The 19,260-nt window shown below is 35.0% G+C and overlaps 1 protein-coding gene and 3 non-coding genes across 4 annotated transcripts; 1 reads left to right on the top strand and 3 right to left on the bottom strand.

The window, feature by feature from the left end:
- The first annotated feature begins 936 nt into the window (after positions 1–936).
- On the top strand, positions 937–1,891 carry LOC116001290 (protein RKD1-like). Its single transcript, XM_031241175.1, has 2 exons — positions 937–1,419; positions 1,490–1,891. The coding sequence occupies exons 1-2, from the start codon at positions 937–939 to the stop codon at positions 1,889–1,891; spliced, it is 885 nt and encodes a 294-aa protein (XP_031097035.1).
- Positions 1,892–12,041: 10,150 nt separating this feature from the next.
- TRNAA-AGC lies at positions 12,042–12,114 on the bottom strand. The gene has a single exon. It is a non-coding gene; the product is annotated as a tRNA-Ala (tRNA).
- A 1,501-nt stretch (positions 12,115–13,615) lies between these two features.
- Positions 13,616–13,688, bottom strand: TRNAA-AGC. The gene has a single exon. It is a non-coding gene; the product is annotated as a tRNA-Ala (tRNA).
- A 763-nt stretch (positions 13,689–14,451) lies between these two features.
- Positions 14,452–14,523, bottom strand: TRNAA-UGC. The gene has a single exon. It is a non-coding gene; the product is annotated as a tRNA-Ala (tRNA).
- Between the last annotated feature and the right edge of the window lie 4,737 nt (positions 14,524–19,260).

The following is a 19,260-nucleotide window of genomic DNA, read 5'->3' as shown; positions in this document are numbered from 1 at the left end:
GACTTCTTAACTCTTTTAGATACATACCTCTACGAAATTTTTGGCTTTCTAATTTTTCAAACTAAAATACATTTTTGGCTCATCAAAATCTAAATACAAATATTCCTAACAATTTCCCCTTTTTGATGATGCCAAAACCTATACTCAGTCATTTGGCTTAGCCTTTTGAAAAATATAAACTTCAAAAATTTTCATTTTATTTCGACTAGCCATAGATGAGTTTAACAATGATTTTTGACTTAGAAGAATTGTTTTCAGACAATAAAATTCCTACATGCATTATTGAGACTGGTTTAATTCATTTTAAAATATTTCTCAATCATGCATTTATACAAACTAAATCAAAAACAATTCTTCATACCAAAAAAAATTAAAATAACTTGTACTGAATAACTCCTTCCCCCTAACTCCTTCCCCCTATGTATATGCCAAGAATAAATAAAGAACATGTATACCAAATATTTATACCAAATATTTACCTCTTTGCGATCCTTTTTTTTTTAGACTTCTTTTGCACCAAATGACTGTCATTCTTTTCCCCCTTTTTGTCATCATCAAAGAAACGCTGGATAGGAATGAAATCCTTGCTCTTGAATCATTTGCGCCATGGTGCATTTGCTTGCTTGTGCCACAAGTTAGCAAAAATTGAGTATTCCACAAAATAGGATACGAGACCCTAATAATAGGATCAACCTAACCATTTCACAATAAGGCATAGCCCCGATAGATCACTGTTCCCTTGTGATAAAATGATTGAAAACCGCAATGGACGAGAACAGTAAGAGGCGATAATTGATATCTTTCGACGGTACGGCCTTCCTTGAAACACTCAATTGGTTTGAACAGTGTTAACATTTTCACATCGATTCTCCTTGCTATAAATTCACCATTCGTCTTCCCATCAATATGCTTGAGTTTAGAGCTTACATAAAAGAAATGGCAGATACGACATATCCCTCATCTTCGGATAACTCTTCCTTTTGGGATGACATTATCATATCACCGTTAAGAGATAGTTCACAAAGTATGGACCTTACTACTGTCGAAAATTTTGAGAATGCTCCACCAGAGTCGAATGAGATAATTACTCCACCAGGTGCTACGGGTACAAATGTTGTGGCCGTTGATCAAGGTACTGCTGTAGTAGCGGAGGAAGATAATACCACTGCAGTGCTAGATGTAGCAGCTATGAATGCAAGTGTATTTCGTGGGAGAAAGAGAGCTAGAAGAACATTTTGTGATACTACCACTCTAACTTTTGAAAAATTTTCTGAATATTTTTATCTGCCTTCTGAACAAGCTGCAGAGGAATTGCAGGTTGGGCGCGAAGTTTTTAAGAAAAAGTGTAGGGAAGTGGGAATTTCCTACTGGCCTTATCGAAAACTCGTGAGTCTGGACAGATTATTGGCAAAAGTTCAGGTAATTTCTATATTCCTATATCTTTTTCAACTTAACATTTTCGAAGGGGGTTTAACAAAGTGTGATATAGGAATTTGGTGAAATCAAAGATCAAGCTGAACTGCAAAGGACAATCAAGGGGCTAGAGGATGAGAGAGATGCGATACTTCAAAATCCAAATTTAGACTTGGCTGACGCAACAGTAAGGCTTAGAGACAAATGTGACAGGAACAGTTCTAGAAAGAGAAGGTATATAGATCCAACAGCTTGTCCTTCTACTACTCCCGGAAGCTCATCACAAGCTCCAATATTTCCTGATATTCCTGAATTAGCACCAGAAGAAATACAGATATTTCCTGATATTCCTGAATTAGCACCAGAAGAAATACAGGAGGTTCCTGATATTCCTGAATTAGCACCAGAAGAAATACAGGAGGTACTTGCTTGGCTAGATGAGGATGATCCTCCTCCCAAAAATATTAGCGACAAATAAACATAGAGAACATGGATGGAGAATACTATGTATATAAAAAAAATTTCTTTAGATCATGTATAGGCGTACTGCAAGTAACATACGAAAGCATCGCAATTTTTTTTTTTTTTAAGAAGAAAAATTTCGTAATACATAATCCATCAAATCAAGCAAACCTTTTCTACTTTACGAAACTAATCAAAAAAAAAATTACATATTATGCTTACTATTTTAAACAGCAAAAAAAAAAAAAAATGTAGTGCAATCAAGGATTACTACGGGAAAGCATATATCTACGTGATTGTGTGTGTATTGTACATGCCATTCTAATAATTGAGATAATGGTAGATAATCATGAAATGCCATAGGAATAAATCACCAAACACACTTATATAACATATAAACTTATGCAACGTTACATGCAAATAAAAACATATACTTGAGCTATAATTAGAGATTAAGATTTAGATACTTAGCTCAATTCAATCATGCCCATTTCGTGCCTTAGAGTGATGAATCTTGATTCGCATAAAGGCTTTGTAAGGATGTCCGCAATTTGATTTTCTGTGGGTATGTACTCGATCTTTAGATCTTTCTTTTCGATGTGATCCCGGATGAAATGGTGTCTTACATCAATGTGCTTGGTTCGTGAATGAAGTACAGGATTTTGGGTAATCGCGATTGCACTAGTATTGTCACAAAAAATACTAACATCATCGCAATTAATTCCATAATCCTTTAACTGTTGTTTCATCCACAAGATTTGTGCACAACAACTCCCTGCTGCGATATATTCTGCTTCGGCTGTGCTTGTCGCAATGGAGTTTTGTTTCTTACTAAACCAAGAAACTAACCTTCCCCCTAAGAACTGGCACGTCCCTGAGGTACTTTTTCTATCAATTTTGCAACCTGCAAAATCTGCATCTGAAAATCCTGTTAGTTCAAAGTTACCTTCTTTTGGATACCACAGTCCAACGTTGATAGTGCTTTTGAGGTAACGAATAATTTTCTTGGTAGCAAGAAAATGACTTTCTTTGGGTTGTGATTGGAATCTCGCACATACACCTACTGAATATGATATGTCGGGTCTACTTGCAGTGAGGTATAGCAAAGATCCAATCATTCCTCGATACTTCGTTTGATCAACATCTTTGCCTTCTTCATCCTTGTCCAGTTTGAGAGATGTGCTCATTGGAATTTTGACTGAGCTTTTTCCTTCTAAGCCGAATTTCTTGATAAGATCTCTTGTGTATTTGGATTGATTAATGAATATACCTTCCTTCGATTGTTTGACTTGCAATCCAAGAAAGTAATTTAGTTCTCCCATCATGCTCATTTCGAATCTGTTTTGCATAAGCTTAGAAAATTTCTCACATAAATTGGCATTAGTACTTCCAAAAATAATATCATCAACATAAATTTGTACTAATAAAATATGATTATTTTCTTGAATTCTAAATAAGGTTTTGTCAACAAGGCCTTTGGTAAAACCACAACTAATTAAAAACATTGATAGGGTATCATACCAAGCTCTAGGTGCTTGTTTTAACCCATATAATGCCTTCTTTAGTTTATAAACCTTGTCAACTTCACCTTGTACCTCAAATCCGGGTGGTTGTTCAACATATACTTCCTCTTCAAGTAAGCCATTAAGGAATGCACTTTTCACGTCCATTTGATAAACCGTGAAGTTCTTGTATGCAGCGTAGGCTAGGAAAATTCGGATAGCTTCAAGTCTTGCAACTGGGGCAAAAGTCTCATCAAAATCTATTCCTTCTTCTTGAGAATATCCCTTTGCCACTAGCCTTGCTTTATTCCTAACAATGATGCCATCTTCGTTTGCTTTGTTCCTAAAGACCCATTTAGTTCCAATAACATTGTGATTTTTTGGTCTTGGGACAAGCTCCCAAACATCATTTCTTTTGAATTGATTCAATTCTTCTTGCATAGCCTCAATCCAACTTGCATCACTTAAAGCTTCGTCAATTTCTTTCGGTTCCATTTGAGATAGAAAGCATGCAAACAAAGCATCCCTTGTAGAAGATCTTGTTTTCACACCATCGTGCAAGTTTCCAATAATAAGATCTTGAGGGTGATCTTTGAGCCATTTCAAATCTGGTTGAAAGTTGTTTAGGGGAGAGGATGACAGAGTAAGGTTATTTGTAAGTGGGATTGAGAAAGATGGGTTTTGGTTTGTAGAGTTGGTTCCATCCTCATTTCCAAGGTCAGCCTCAACTTCATCACCTGCTGCGTCATTTATGTACTGCTTTCCAATTTCAGTGAAATTTAATTCTAGACCATTTAACCCCTGTAAACCATCATCTTCAGAAGAATCATTAGTAACACTTAAATCATTATCATCATCTTCAGAAGAATCATTAGTAACACTTAAATCATTATGGACGTTCTTACCCAAATCATTAGTAACACTTAAATCATTATGGACGTTCTTACCCATATTTGGAGTATTTGGTTCTTCATTATGGACGTTCTTACCCATATTTGGAGTATTTGGTTCTTGGATTTTTGGTGATTCATCAAATACAACATGAATTGATTCTTCTACCACCACTGTTCTTTTGTTTAGTATTCTGAATGCTCTGCTGGTAGACGAATATCCCAAAAATATTGCTTCATCTGCACGCTCATCAAATGTTTTTAGATACGATTTACCATTATTAAGAACAAAACATTTGCAACCAAAAGAGTGAAAATAGCTAAGATTAGGCTTTCTCCCTTTCCATAATTCATATGGTGTCTTGTTGTATATTTTGTGAATCATGCTTCTGTTCTGAGTATAACAAGCAGTGTTGATAGCCTCCGCCCAAAAACGTTTGGGTAGTTCGGCTGCTGAAATCATGACTCGTGCAGCTTCTTTAAGTGTTCTATTTCTTCTTTCGGCTACACCATTTTGTTGTGGCGTCCTTGCGGCAGATAGTTGGTGCAAAATCCCTTGTGAACTGCAGTAGGCCTGAATCACGCCATTCACGAATTCTGTACCTCTGTCTGTACGGATTTTGGAGATTTTTGCGTCCTTTTCGTTTTGAAGTTGTTGCAAGAGCTCTGGCAATCTTTGTTCCACTTCGTTCTTCTTATTGATGAATATCGTCCAAGTGTACCTGGAAAAATCATCAACAACAACAAGAGTATATTTCTTACCACTTATACTTACTGGGTCTACTGGACCAAAGAGATCCATATGTAGTAGACTAAGAGGTCTTAATGTAGATTCTTGTGTCTTAGATTTGAAAGAAGACTTGATTTGCTTTCCTTTCTGACACGCATCACAGATTTGATCCTTCTTGTATACAATGTTGGGTAAACCTTCAACTAACTTACATTTTGCAAGCTTGTTAATAGACTTGAAGTTTAAGTGATTTAATTTCCTGTGCCATTCCCAACTCGTAGTGCTTGAGTTATTAGCCATTAAACATACAGAGTCCTTCGTTGCGCTCCAATCAACCACATACATATTTTTCTTTCTCCTTCCGGTGAGCACAGTTTTCTTTGTGGATTCTTCTTTAACTCGGCATTTGTCTTTGAAGAACTCTACAAGATATCCTTTGTCACAGAATTGGCTAGTGCTAAGGAGATTAAACTTTAGTCCTTCTACGTATGATACATTTTCAATCCTTAGACCATTCTTGATAATAGTTCCGATTCCCTTTGTTATTCCATGATCATTTCCACCAAATATGACTTTTGGTCCTTCGATATTTCTGAACTCTACAAGACTAGCTTTATTGCCGGTCATATGTCGAGAACATCCGCTATCAAAGTACCAAATATCCTGCAACACAATTAAGTATTTTTAGGTACCCAGATTTGTTTGGGTCCTTCCTTGTTAGTGATTTTAGGCATCCAAACCCACCTAGATCTCATTAATCCAAGATTAGGTGATTTGTAACCATTGACAGTATTATAATTATAAGGAATTTGGACATTCTTTTTGTGGGCTGGCATTTGTCCAACGTTCATTTGTTTAATAAAATGAAATGCGTTGAACCTCGTTTTTGTCCATGGTTTGATTTCATCATGCCAGTCCTCTTCAGTAGGATAATCCCTACCAAACCTCATCATCGGAAATTGTTTCCTATGAGGTCTTTGCGCAGTTGACTCATTGGTAAATCTCTTACGAGAACCAAACTCATGCTTTTTAAAATTCTGCATTGGCGAAAAATTATTGCTTTGAAGCTTCGGCCTTGCAGTGTTTATTCTAGCATTAGTTTGATAACCAATTCCTTGTCTCATAGTGCTATCTTGACTTTTGACAAATTTTACTACTTGGGCTTTATTAGTTAAAGAAGTAGTAGAATTAGTCAATTTTTCAGAAATTTTAGAACATGTAGGATCATAGCCCAGTCCGGCTTTATCTCCTGAGGGTTTTTGCATATTTACCATTTTATCCATTATTTTGGATGAATGTGTAAATGATGCTATTGTCTCCCTAAGATTATGTTCTCTAATTTCTCTAGCTTTACACTCTTCTTGAAGGCGAATATTTTCAGCTTTCAAGTTTCTCATCTCAAGTAAAGCATTTTGCAATTTCTCATTTATTTTATCTTTTTCAAGAATTAGAGAATCATTGCGCTCTTTGAGTTGAGAATGAGTGTCCATAACAGTTTGACAATCTTTCATTAATTGAAATATAGATTCTCTAGAAAAAGATGAATTTACATAATCAAAAGATTTAGATGTTACCTCGTCTTCTTCTACTTCATGCGCCATTAGGCATTTTTCTTGGAAATCTGATTCACTGGTTATGCTTAGAAGACACAGCAGTGCAGTATCCTCCGTTGAGCTATCACTTTCATCACTTGAAGATTCCTCAGACCCACTTGTCTCGAGAGGGTCACTTATTAAAGCTTTCCTTTTATCCTTCTTGAATCTTCTATCCTTTGATTCAGATATTTCCTGTGGAGAGTTAGAAGCATTTTTATTTTGATTTTTACTTACCTTGGGGTATGGACATTCTGCCATGAAATGTCCTGGTTTTCTACAGTTGTAACACAAGTTTGTGTTATCATCAGAAAATTCCCTTCTTGGTCTTCTAGATGAACTTCCTTGATTTCTTTGAGATGAATTGTTGAAGTTGTTTTTCCACATGAATTTTTTGAATTTCCTAACAAGTAAAGCAAATTGTTCGTCAGATAAAAAATCATTATTTCCTACTAACCTTGAGTTTGATGGTTGTTCGGCTACTAAGGCTGTGGTTCTTTCTTCACGTTCCTCCTCAAGTTTTGATTTCATCTCGAACTCGTACGCTTTGAGATCACTAAAGAGTTTGTCAGTTGAAACAGTTTTTAGATCCCTATGATCTCGCATGGCTGTCACTTTCATATCCCAGCTTGACGGTAGTCCGCGAAGTATTTTGAGAGAGATTTCTTTTTGATTAATGGTCTTTCCAAGATCACTAATTTCTCCCAAAACTTTGACCAGTCTAGCCTCCATGTCCGCAATGTTTTCACTTGGCAGCATCTTGAAGTCTTCAAACTTCTTCATTGCAATTGTGAGTTTGTTGTCTTTTTCCTGTTCGTCTCCTTCGCCGATTTGGATTAAGACATCCCACACGTCTTTAGCTGTTTTGCACTTACGGATTTTTGGGAAGATTGCATCATCCACAGCTTTGAACAGTATATCCTTAGCTATATTGTCCAGGTTACTTCGCAATCTATCATCAGAAGTCCATTCCATCTTTGGCTTTGAAACATACTGCGGTCCATCTGGGCTTAGGATTGATGAAGGATTGACCTTCATGATTTCAATAGGACCATCTGAGATAACATCCCACATTTCATCGTGAAGAGCGGATAAATGTACCTGCATGCGTATTTTCCAATCATCAAATTTGTCAAGAGAGAATAATAAGTTCTGAGCTAAATCTTTCTTCATTTTGAAGATTAGATCTGTCTAGCAGTCAAGATTTGACTCAAATAGACAACTGCTCTGATACCACTTGTTGGTCCCGAATGGGTGGTGAAAAGTCTAGAGGGGGGGGTGAATAGACTTTTCAAGCAAATTAAAAATTAATAACACTTTAACTAAAAATAATTCCAAGTGAATAAATTCAACTTGAAATGCACAGCAGAATAAAGTACGTAAAGTGCTATAATTAAAACGCAGTGAAGGAGAGGAGATATATCACATGCAATACGATAGAAATACTTGGAATAGCTCAAATGTGATATATAATAAATTTGGCTTGCATGCGGACGTAAAAGATAACAAATAATAGCAAACCCAGATAAGAATGAATAGTGATAAATAGTGACGAAATAGTAACTGAGTTTAGAAAATATTATGCTGCAAATTAGAGTGTGTGTGTGAGCATGAATATTATGTGTGCAGAGCAAAAATATATATGGGCAGTAAATAAATGAGAGAGAGATTTTTAAGTGGTTCGGCCAAACCCAGCCTACGTCCACTATACTCCTTTCACTATCTTCAATCACCCAGATACAATAGTGAACACCAAGTGCCAACCCAGCACTTCTATCTACACCTAGTAGATATTGAGTATTTCGCACAAAGCTATACTCCTACACTAACGAGTGTCTCGCACAAAGCTACACTCCCCAGGGTTTTCACAAGCTTCTCTTGTTACTCAGCCCTCTCTCTACACCCCGTAGAAATTTTGATACAAGGTAGTAAAAGAAAATATTTTTCTCCAACTCTCAGGAACTAAAAATATGGATTTTTGGTTTTTCGGATTTTTCTTGCTTTGCTATTCTCAGATGTATCACACTGCTTTTCTTGCCTTTCACTTGTATATCTCTATTTTTCTTCTTGCTCAAGTGTCTCGTATTTATAGCTGATGAAAGAATTAATCCGTTGGAAAAGATTAATTCTTTATTGTTGATGTGCTTATTGCAGTCTCCGTATTTCTTCCGCTTCCTGATATTCCTCCTGATCCTCCTTTCCCTCCTGAAATTGCTCCTTCTTCTTTTCCTTATATTCCTCCTGAAATTGCTCCTCTTTTCTTCTGGCCTTAATTCCGTTGGAGAGTTGAGTTGATATAGAGTTGATATATTCCACAATGTAGTCAGATTACTTTGAGTTGAGTTGATATATTTATTCCACAATTCATATTATTTTGTAGTGTAGTGTTTGTAGACATATTCCATTTTGTAGTGTAGTGTTCAATCTCCAGATATTCTTCATCTGTTTGGAATGTAGTAAATAGACCTATTCTCCTTATTTTCGTATCTCCGTACCTCCACCACAGCTCAAAACCATTTTGAGCAAATCAGTCAAATATATCCGTTGAAGTGAACAAATCAGATTTATACACCTTTGTCTTTTTGTGTTTGTATGACTTCCTTGTAATATTCTTCTTTTGTCTTTTTGTGTTTGTATTACTTCCTTGTAATATTCCTTCATTTGTCCTTAGTGTTTGTATTACTTCCTTGTAATATTCCTTCATGAATTTTCGCATCTTCCATGTGCATTTTCGCAGTCTTCAATGTGCATTTTCATCTGGCATCTTCCATGTGCATTTTCGCAGTCTTCAATGTGCATTTTCATCTGAATTAATTTTTCTCAAAATAAACTCTCCTGGGATTCGAACACAGCACCACTTAGATCATTTCCCAAGTTCAACTCCAATGCTCTACTCAATCCTTTGTTTACTATGCCTGTAAATAATATATAAGTAGTAATATTCTGAGAAGTTCTGATTTCCTAAAATTTCGTGGCTTAGGGGATTCGAACCAGAGACCTTTCACCATATATACAAGTCTTCTACCATCTCTGCTGCTTCAACTGTTTGTTACTTCTAGTGCTTCAATTAAATTTAAGCTCCGTCCGATTCGAACAAAGTTCCTTCATTCTCCAAGAATTCTTCCAAGTAGACTTCTTAACTCTTTTAGATACATACCTCTACGAAATTTTTGGCTTTCTAATTTTTCAAACTAAAATACATTTTTGGCTCATCAAAATCTAAATACAAATATTCCTAACAGTTGAAAATTGGGGTGTTACAAACATCGTTCCCACTAGTCGGATCGGCTGGAGGCCCCTAGAAAATACAAGGTGAAAACTCTTTGGTAACCTGCACGCTTGAAGGTGTGAACAAAACTTTTTATGTTAAATCCATCTCTCGAGACCTTAACTTCCTTAGCATATTTCTTACATTTGGTTGGCATGAATTTAGCAGTCTTGGTAGATAGTGTAGGGGATTTCACCCACTCAACTCCGAACACCTACACAACACTTGATTGGTCAACCATGAAAGAAAGAAGTATTCTTGGTGCTTACATGCATGATTATAGTTTAGAAAAGTATGCTTGCTTGAGGACAAGCAAGGTTTAAGTGTGGAAACTTTGATAAGCACCAAGAATAACACTTATAAGGGGTCTTTATTAGATTAAAAATGCATCGTTTTGACATTCGACTACAACAATTGCATGCATTTTAGCTCAGATGTGATCAAAATCTCCTAACATCATTTCTAGAAAGAGTTTTGAGGTATTTTACAGGTTAGAGAGGGATTTGAGGCTAAAATAGAGCAAAAGACAAACAAGCCGCAATGCAGTAGCGTCCCACGCAACCTCACACGCGTGTGGATGGGCGTGGAATAATTCCAGTAAGCTCCCACGCCCACCACCACACGTGGAAGCGAGCGTGGTCGGGCCAAGGGCCATTTTCGGAAATTTGTTCCCTTTTTGTCACCTATATAAATCCCTTTTCCCCAAAACCTAAGAAGAGGAGGAATAGATCAGAAAATTCATAGAATAAGGTAGAATAGATCTAGAGGGTTTTCTCCCCTCTTGGGGGAAAATTCCTTACTCTCGTAGTTTAGATTAGATAAAGGGCAAGAATGAAGATTGGATTTCAAGATCAAGGTTGTAAAGATCCCCTTTCTAAGGGTGGTAACCATTCTCTCCAATTTCTAATTTAATAGTTGTTTCTTTGAATTTTCCTTTCTTTTTCTTGTTTCTCTAGTATGATAGAGTAGATTAGATAGGGGATTGGTGGCCCCATGGTAGACCTATGTGGATGTTTAATATTATCGCTTTGAATTGTGAGTTGCTTAGTTGTTGGATGATGAACTTGTGTGGATGATGTTCTTCAAGCTTTGTGCCTTTTGTGGCCACATTAGGTAGCAAATCCAAAGGAAGTGAGTGTCTACGCGATAATGAGTGTCTAACTCACCCACATCTCCGCTCTTAGTCCGAAAGGACGATATCCGAGAGGAGTGGTAGACAAAGTGTTCGATGAAATGCCCCAACCGAATGAGGATGTGGGAGTCCAAAGTGTGACGCCACTTGGTAGTGTGCCACGAACTCCCTAGTCTATTCCACGACTTGCACTCGCAAAACCATCCAAAGATAGACCACATGGAAAAGCCTAAAGCCCCAATCTCCACTTTACTTTTCTTTTATTTATTTTACACAACCACTATCAACCTTCCCCCTCTTACAAATGAATCCAACCCTTAGCCAATCTCGTAACTCTTTTCCTTCAACCTCTTAGATGCCAACACACTGGTTCGGTTCCCATTCGCCATCCTTGAGAGACACGACACTCGGAGAGTCTTGACTCTTCGGTTTACCACCATCACCACACTCACCCCATACAAACACAATCGTTCAAACACAAATTGTACGAACCTTGAAGAGCCTCATTATAGAAGAAAACTGACTCCGTAGCAGTCCCTCGCCTTTACATTGTACATCAGAAAATAAAAAAGGCTAAGGCAAATGCATTTAAGCAGAATAACCACACAGATCAAAGTACTATTGGTCAAGCAATTAATGAACGACAATTAACTTTGATGCCAAATACCGAATAGTGATGTTTTCACTCATAAAATTATATTCGCTTTTCACAATATAGTACCCTTTTTTGAGATTAGTTTGGCAACCATAAGGAAAACCAATGCATTGTATGTAATTGTAATGGCATGCTCTCGTAAGCAAAAAGTTAATTCCAAGAAATAAGAAAGAAAAGAGTGTTTCTGTGCTTCGATTTATAAATATGTTAAAGAACGAAAAACCAAAACGTTGAAAATTGACAGAAAATATTTTCTATCACTAATTAAAACTTGTAAAGCTTGTAGATCACAAATTAAATTTCCCGTCACTAATTTGAATCTAGTAAAGCTTGTAGATTACAAATTATTTTTATCATCACAAATTTGAAATTATTAAAGCTTGTATATTACAGAAATTGGAGATGCGGGGTATCGATCCCCGTACCTCTCACATGCTAAACGAGCGCTTTACCATCTGAGCTACATCCCCACACTAATAAATTAGATAAATATATGTATTTATAAGGGTATGTGTTAAACAAGGTAATTGATTTGATTCAATCTTTTAATTGGATTTGAGTGGTGTGCAATTACATTCCAATTGATAACATCAATCCAATCTTAAATTATAACATGCCAGCGTCAGAGTTTGTTGAAAAAGAAAGACAACAAGGCAATTCAAATTGTACGAACCTTGAAGAGCCTCATTATATAAGAGAATTGACTACCTAGCAGCCCTCGCCTTTACATTCTACATCAGAAAATAAAGATGGCTAAGGCAAATGCATTTAAGCAGAATAACCACACAGATCGAAGTATTATTGGTCAAGCAATGAATGAACTACAAGAAAGTTTGATGCCAAATACTGAAAAGTGATGTTTTCACTCATAAAATTATATTTGCTTTGCACAATATATGACCCTTTCTTGAGATTAGTACGACTAACAATAAGAAAAGTAATGTGTTGTATGTAATTCTAATGGCCTGCTCTAGGAAGCAAAAAGTTAATTCCAAGAAATAAGAAAGAAAAGAGTGTTTCTGTACTTTGATTTATAAATATGTTAAAGAACGAAGAACTAAAACGTTGAAAATGGATAGACGTCACTAATTAAAAACTTGTAGATCACAAATTAAATTTCTCGCCACTAATTTGAAATTATTCAAGCTTTTATATTACAGGAATTGGAGATGCGGGGTATCGATCCCCGTACCTCTCTCATGCTAAACAGGTGCTCTACCATCTAAGTTACATCCCCGTACTAATAAATTAGATAAATATATTTTTTATAAGGGCATGTGTTAAACGAGGTAATTGATTTGATTCAATCTTTTAATAGGATTTGACTAGTGTGTGTTACATTAGAATTGATAACATCAATCCAATCTTAAATTCTAACAGGGCAGGGTCAGAGTTTGTTGAAGAAGAAAAACAACTAGGCAACACAAATTGTACGAACCTTGAAGAGCCTCATTATACAAGAGAACTGACTCCCTAGCAATCCCTCGCCTTTACATTCTAAATTAGAAAATAAAAAAAGCTAAGGCAAATGCATTTAAGCAGAATAACCACACAGATCGAAGTACTATTGGTTAAGCAATAAATGAACTACAAGAAACTCTGATGCCAACTACCGAATAGTGATGTTTTCACTCATAAAATTATATTCGCTTTTCACAATATATTACCGTTTTTTGAGATTAGTCTTGCTACCAACAGGAAAAACCAATGCATTGTATGTAATTGTAATGGCATGCTCTGGGAAGCAAAAAGTTAATTCCAAGAAATAAAAAACAAAAGAGTGTTTATGTGCTTCAATTTATAAATATGTTAAAGAAAGAAAAACCAAAACGTTGAAAATTGACAGAAAATATTTTCTATCACTAACTAAATTTCCCGTCACTGATTTGAAACTTGTAAAGCTTGTAGATTACAAATTATTTTTCCCATCACAAATTTTAAATTAATAAAGCTTGTATATTACAGGAATATTGGAGATACGAGGTATCGATCCCCGTACCTCTCGCATGCTAAGCGAGCGCTCTACCATCTGAGCTACATCCCCACGCTAATAAATTAGATAAATATTTGTCTTTATAAGGGCATGTGTTAGACAAGGTAATTGACTTGATTCAATCTTTTAATTGGATTTGACTGGTGTGTAATTACATTCCAATTGATAACATCAATTCAATCTTAAATTATAACAGGCCAGAGTCAGAGTGTGTTGAAGAAGAAAAACAACTAGGCAATTCAAATTATACGAACCTTGAAGAGCCTCATTATATAAGAGAATTGACTACCTAGCAGCCCTCGCCTTTACATTCTACATCAGAAAATAAAGATGGCTAAGGCAAATGCATTTAAGCAAAATAACCACACAGATCGAAGTACTATTGGTTAAGCAATGAATGAACTGTAAGAAACTTTGATGCCAAATACTGAATAGTGATGTTTTCACTCATAAAATTAAATTCGCTTTGCACAATATGTTACCCTTTTTTGAGATTAGTACGACTACCAATAGGAAAACCAATGCATTGTATGTAATTGTAATGGCCTGCTCTATGAAGCAAAAAGTTAATTCCAAGAAATAAGAAAGAAAAGAGTGCTTCTGTGCTTCAATATATAAATATGTTAAAGAAAGAAAAACCAAAACGTTGAAAATTGACAGAAAATATTTTCTATCACTAATTAAAAACTTGTAAAGCTTGTAGATCACAAATTAAATTTCCCGTCAATAATTTGAAACTTGTAAAGCTTCTTGATTACAAATTATTTTTCCCATCCCAAATTTAAAATTATTAAAGCTTGTATATTACAGGAATTGGAGATGCGGGGTATCGATCCCCGTACCTCTCGCATGCAAAGCGAGCGCTCTACCATCTAGCTACATCCCCACACTAATAAATTTGATAAATATATGTGTTTATAAGGGCATATGTTAAACAAGGTAACTGACTTGATTCAATCTTTTAATTGGATTTGACTGGTGTGTAATTACATTCCAATTGATAACATCAATCCAATCTTAAATTATAACAGGCCAGAGTCAGAGTTTGTTGAAGAAGAAAAACAACTAGGCAATTCAAATTATACGAACCTTGAAGAGCCTCATTATACAAGAGAACTGACTCCCTAGTAGTCTCTCGCCTTTACATTCTACGTTAGAAAATAAAAAAGGCTAAGGCAAATGCATTTAAGCAGAATAACCACACAGATCGAAGTACTATTGGTTAAGCAATGAATGAACTGTAAGAAACTTTGATGCCAAATACTGAATAGTGATGTTTTCACTCATAAAATTATATTCGCTTTGCACAATATGTTACCCTTTTTTGAGATTAGTACGACTACCAATAGGAAAACCAATGCATTGTATGTAATTGTAATGGCCTGCTCTATGAAGCAAAAAGTTAATTCCAAGAAATAAGAAAGAAAAGAGTGCTTCTGTGCTTCAATATATAAATATGTTAAAGAACGAAAAACCAAAACGTTGAAAATTGACAGAAAATATTTTTTATCACTAATTAAAAACTTGTAAAGCTTGTAGATCACAAATTAAATTTCTCGTCACTAATTTGAAACTTGTAAAACTTCTAGATTACAAATTATTTTTCCCATTCCAAATTTTAAATTATTAAAGCTTAAAGCTTATATATTACAGGAATTGGAGATGCGGGGTATCGATCCCCGTACCTCTCGCATGCAAAGTGAGCGCTCTACCATCTAGCTACATCCCCACACTAATAAATTTGATAAATATATGTGTTTATAAGGGCATATGTTCAACAAGGTAATTGACTTGATTCAATCTTTTAATTGGATTTGACTGGTGTGCAATTACATTCCAATTGATAACATCAATCCAATCTTAAATTATAACAGGCCAGAGTCAGAGTTTGTTGAAGAAGAAAAACAACTAGGCAATTCAAATTATACGAACCTTGAAGAGCCTCATTATACAAGAGAACTGACTCCCTAGTAGTCCCTCGCCTTTACATTCTACATCAGAAAATAAAAATGGCTGAGGCAAATGCATTTAAGCAAACTAACCACACAGATCGAAGTACTATTGGTCAAGCAATAAATGAACTACAAGAAACTTTGATGCCAAATACCGAATAGTGATGTTTTCACTCATAAAATTATATTCGCTTTTCACAATATATTACCGTTTTTTGAGATTAGTCTGGCTACCAAAGGGAAAACCAATGCATTGTATGTAATTGTAATGGCATGCTCTGGGAAGCAAAAAATTAATTCCAAGAAATAAAAAAGAAAAGAGTGTTTTTGCGCTTCGATTTATAAATATGTTAAAGAAAGAAAAACCAAAACGTTGATAATTGACAGAAAATATTTTCTATCACTAATTAAATTTCCCGTCACCGATTTGAAACTTGTAAAAGCTTGTAAATTACAGGAATTGGAGATGCGGGGTATCGATCCCCGTACCTCTCGCATGCTAAGCAAGCGCTCTACCATCTGACCTACATCCCCACACTAATAAATTAGATAAATATATGTCTTTATAAGGGCATGTGTTAAACCAGGTAATTGACTTCATTCAATCTTTTAATTGGATTTGACTGGTGTGTAATTACATTATTCAATCTTTTAATTGGATTTGACTGGTGTGTAATTACATTCCAATTGATAACATCAATCCAATCTTAAATTATAATTACATTCCAATTGATAACATCAATCCAATCTTAAATTATAACAGGCCAGAGTCAGATAACATCAATCCAATCTTAAATTATAACAGGCCAGAGTCAGAGTTTGTTGAAGAAGAAAAACAACTAGGCAATTCAAATTATACGAACCTTGAAGTGCCTCATTATACAAGAGAACTGACTCCGTAGTAGTCTCTCGTCTTTACATTCTACATCAGAAAATAAAAAAGGCTAAGGCAAATGCATTTAAGCAGAATAACCACACAGATCGAAGTACTATTGGTTAAGCAATGAATGAACTGTAAGAAACTTTGATGCCAAATACTGAATAGTGATGTTTTCACTCATAAAATTATATTCGCTTTGCACAATATGTTACCCTTTTTTGAGATTAGTACGACTACCAATAGGAAAACCAATGCATTGTATGTAATTGTAATGGCCTGCTCTATGAAGCAAAAAGTTAATTCCAAGAAATAAGAAAGAAAAGAGTGCTTCTGTGCTTCGATATATAAATATGTTAAAGAACGAAAAACCAAAACGTTGAAAATTGACAGAAAATATTTTCTATTACTATTTAAAAACTTGTAAAGCTTGTAGATCACAAATTAAATTTCCCGTCACTAATTTGAAACTTGTAAAGCTTGTAGATTACAAATTATTTTTCCCATCACAAATTTGGAATTATTAAAGCTTGTATATTACAGGAATTGGAGATGCGGGGTATCGATCCCCGTACCTCTCGCATGCAAAGTGAGCGCTCTACCATCTAGCTACATCCCCACACTAATAAATTTGATAAATATATGTGTTTATAAGGGCATATGTTAAACCAGGTAATTGACTTCATTCAATCTTTTAATTGGATTTGACTGGTGTGTAATTACATTCCAATTGATAACATCAATCCAATCTTAAATTATAACAGGCCAGAGTCAGAGTTTGTTGAAGAAGAAAAACAACTAGGCAATTCAAATTATACGAACCTTGAAGAGCCTCATTATACAAGAGAACTGACTCCCTAGTAGTCCCTCGCCTTTACATTCTACATCAGAAAATAAAAATGGCTGAGGCAAATGCATTTAAGCAAAATAACCACACAGATCGAAGTACTATTGGCCAAGCAATAAATGAACTACAAGAAACTTTGATGCCAAATACCNGCCAAATACTGAATAGTGATGTTTTCACTCATAAAATTATATTCGCTTTGCACAATATGTTACCCTTTTTTGAGATTAGTACGACTACCAATAGGAAAACCAATGCATTGTATGTAACTGTAATGACCTGCTCTATGAAGCAAAAAGTTAATTCCAAGAAATAAGAAAGAAAAGAGTGCTTCTGTGCTTCAATATATAAATATGTTAAAGAACGAAAAACCAAAACGTTGAAAATTGACAGAAAATATTTTCTATCACTAATTAAAAACTTGTAAAGCTTGTAGATCACAAATTAAATTTCTCGTCACTAATTTGAAACTTGTAAAATCACAAATTAAATTTCTCGTCACTAATTTGAAACTTGTAAAGCTTCAAATTAAATTTCTCGTCACTAATTTGAAACTTGTAAAGCTTCTAGATTACAAATTATTTTTCCCATCCCAAATTTGAAATTATTAAAGCTTGTATATCACAAATTAAATTTCTCGTCACTAATTTGAAACTTGTAAAGCTTCTAGATTACAAATTATTTTTCCCATCCCAAATTTGAAATTATTAAAGCTTGTATATTACAGGAATTGGAGATGTGGGGTATCGATCCCCGTACCTCTCGCATGCAAAGCGAGCACTCTACCATCTAGCTACATCCCCACACTAATAAATTTGATATTATATATGTGTTTATAAGGGCATATGTTAAACAAGGTAATTGACTTGATTCAATCTTTTAATTGGATTTGACTGGTGTGGAATTACATTCCAATTGATAACATCAATCCAATCTTAAATTATAACAGGCCAGAGTCAGAGTTTGTTGAAGAAGAAAAACAACTAGGCAATTCAAATTATACGAACCTTGAAGAGCCTCATTATACAAGAGAACTGACTCCCTAGTAGTCCCTCGCCTTTACATTCTACATCAGAAAATAAAAATGGCTGAGGCAAATGCATTTAAGCAAAATAACCACACAGATCGAAGTACTATTGGTCAAGCAATAAATGAACTACAAGAAACTTTGATGCCAAATACCGAATAGTGATGTTTTCACTCATAAAATTATATTAGTTTTTCACATTATATTAACGTTTTTTGATATTAGTCTGGCTACCAAACGGAAAACCAATGCATTGTATGTAATTGTAATGGCATGCTCTGGGAAGCAAAAAGTTAATTCCAAGAAATAAGAAAGAAAAGATGCTCTTGTGCTTCGATATATAAATATGTTAAAGAACGAAAAACCAAAACGTTGAAAATTGACAGAAAATATTTTCTATTACTATTTAAAAACTTGTAAAGCTTGTAGATCACAAATTAAATTTCCCGTCACTAATTTGAAACTTGTAAAGCTTGTAGATTACAAATTATTTTTCCCATCACAAATTTGGAATTATTAAAGCTTGTATATTACAGGAATTGGAGATGCGGGGAATCGATCCCCGTACCTCTCGCATGCAAAGTGAGCGCTCTACCATCTAGCTACATCCCCACACTAATAAATTTGATAAATATATGTGTTTATAAGGGCATATGTTCAACAAGGTAATTGACTTGATTCAATCTTTTAATTGGATTTGACTGGTGTGCAATTACATTCCAATTGATAACATCAATCCAATCTTAAATTATAACAGGCCAGAGTCAGAGTTTGTTGAAGAAGAAAAACAACTAGGCAATTCAAATTATACGAACCTTGAAGAGCCTCATTATACAAGAGAACTGACTCCCTAGTAGTCCCTCGCCTTTACATTCTACATCAGAAAATAAAAATGGCTGAGGCAAATGCATTTAAGCAAA

This window comes from Ipomoea triloba, chromosome 13 (assembly GCF_003576645.1).
Source record: "Ipomoea triloba cultivar NCNSP0323 chromosome 13, ASM357664v1".
Taxonomy (NCBI): domain Eukaryota; kingdom Viridiplantae; phylum Streptophyta; class Magnoliopsida; order Solanales; family Convolvulaceae; genus Ipomoea; species Ipomoea triloba.
Note: the sequence above shows the minus strand (reverse complement) of the source record. Positions and strands in the feature narration are given on the sequence as shown.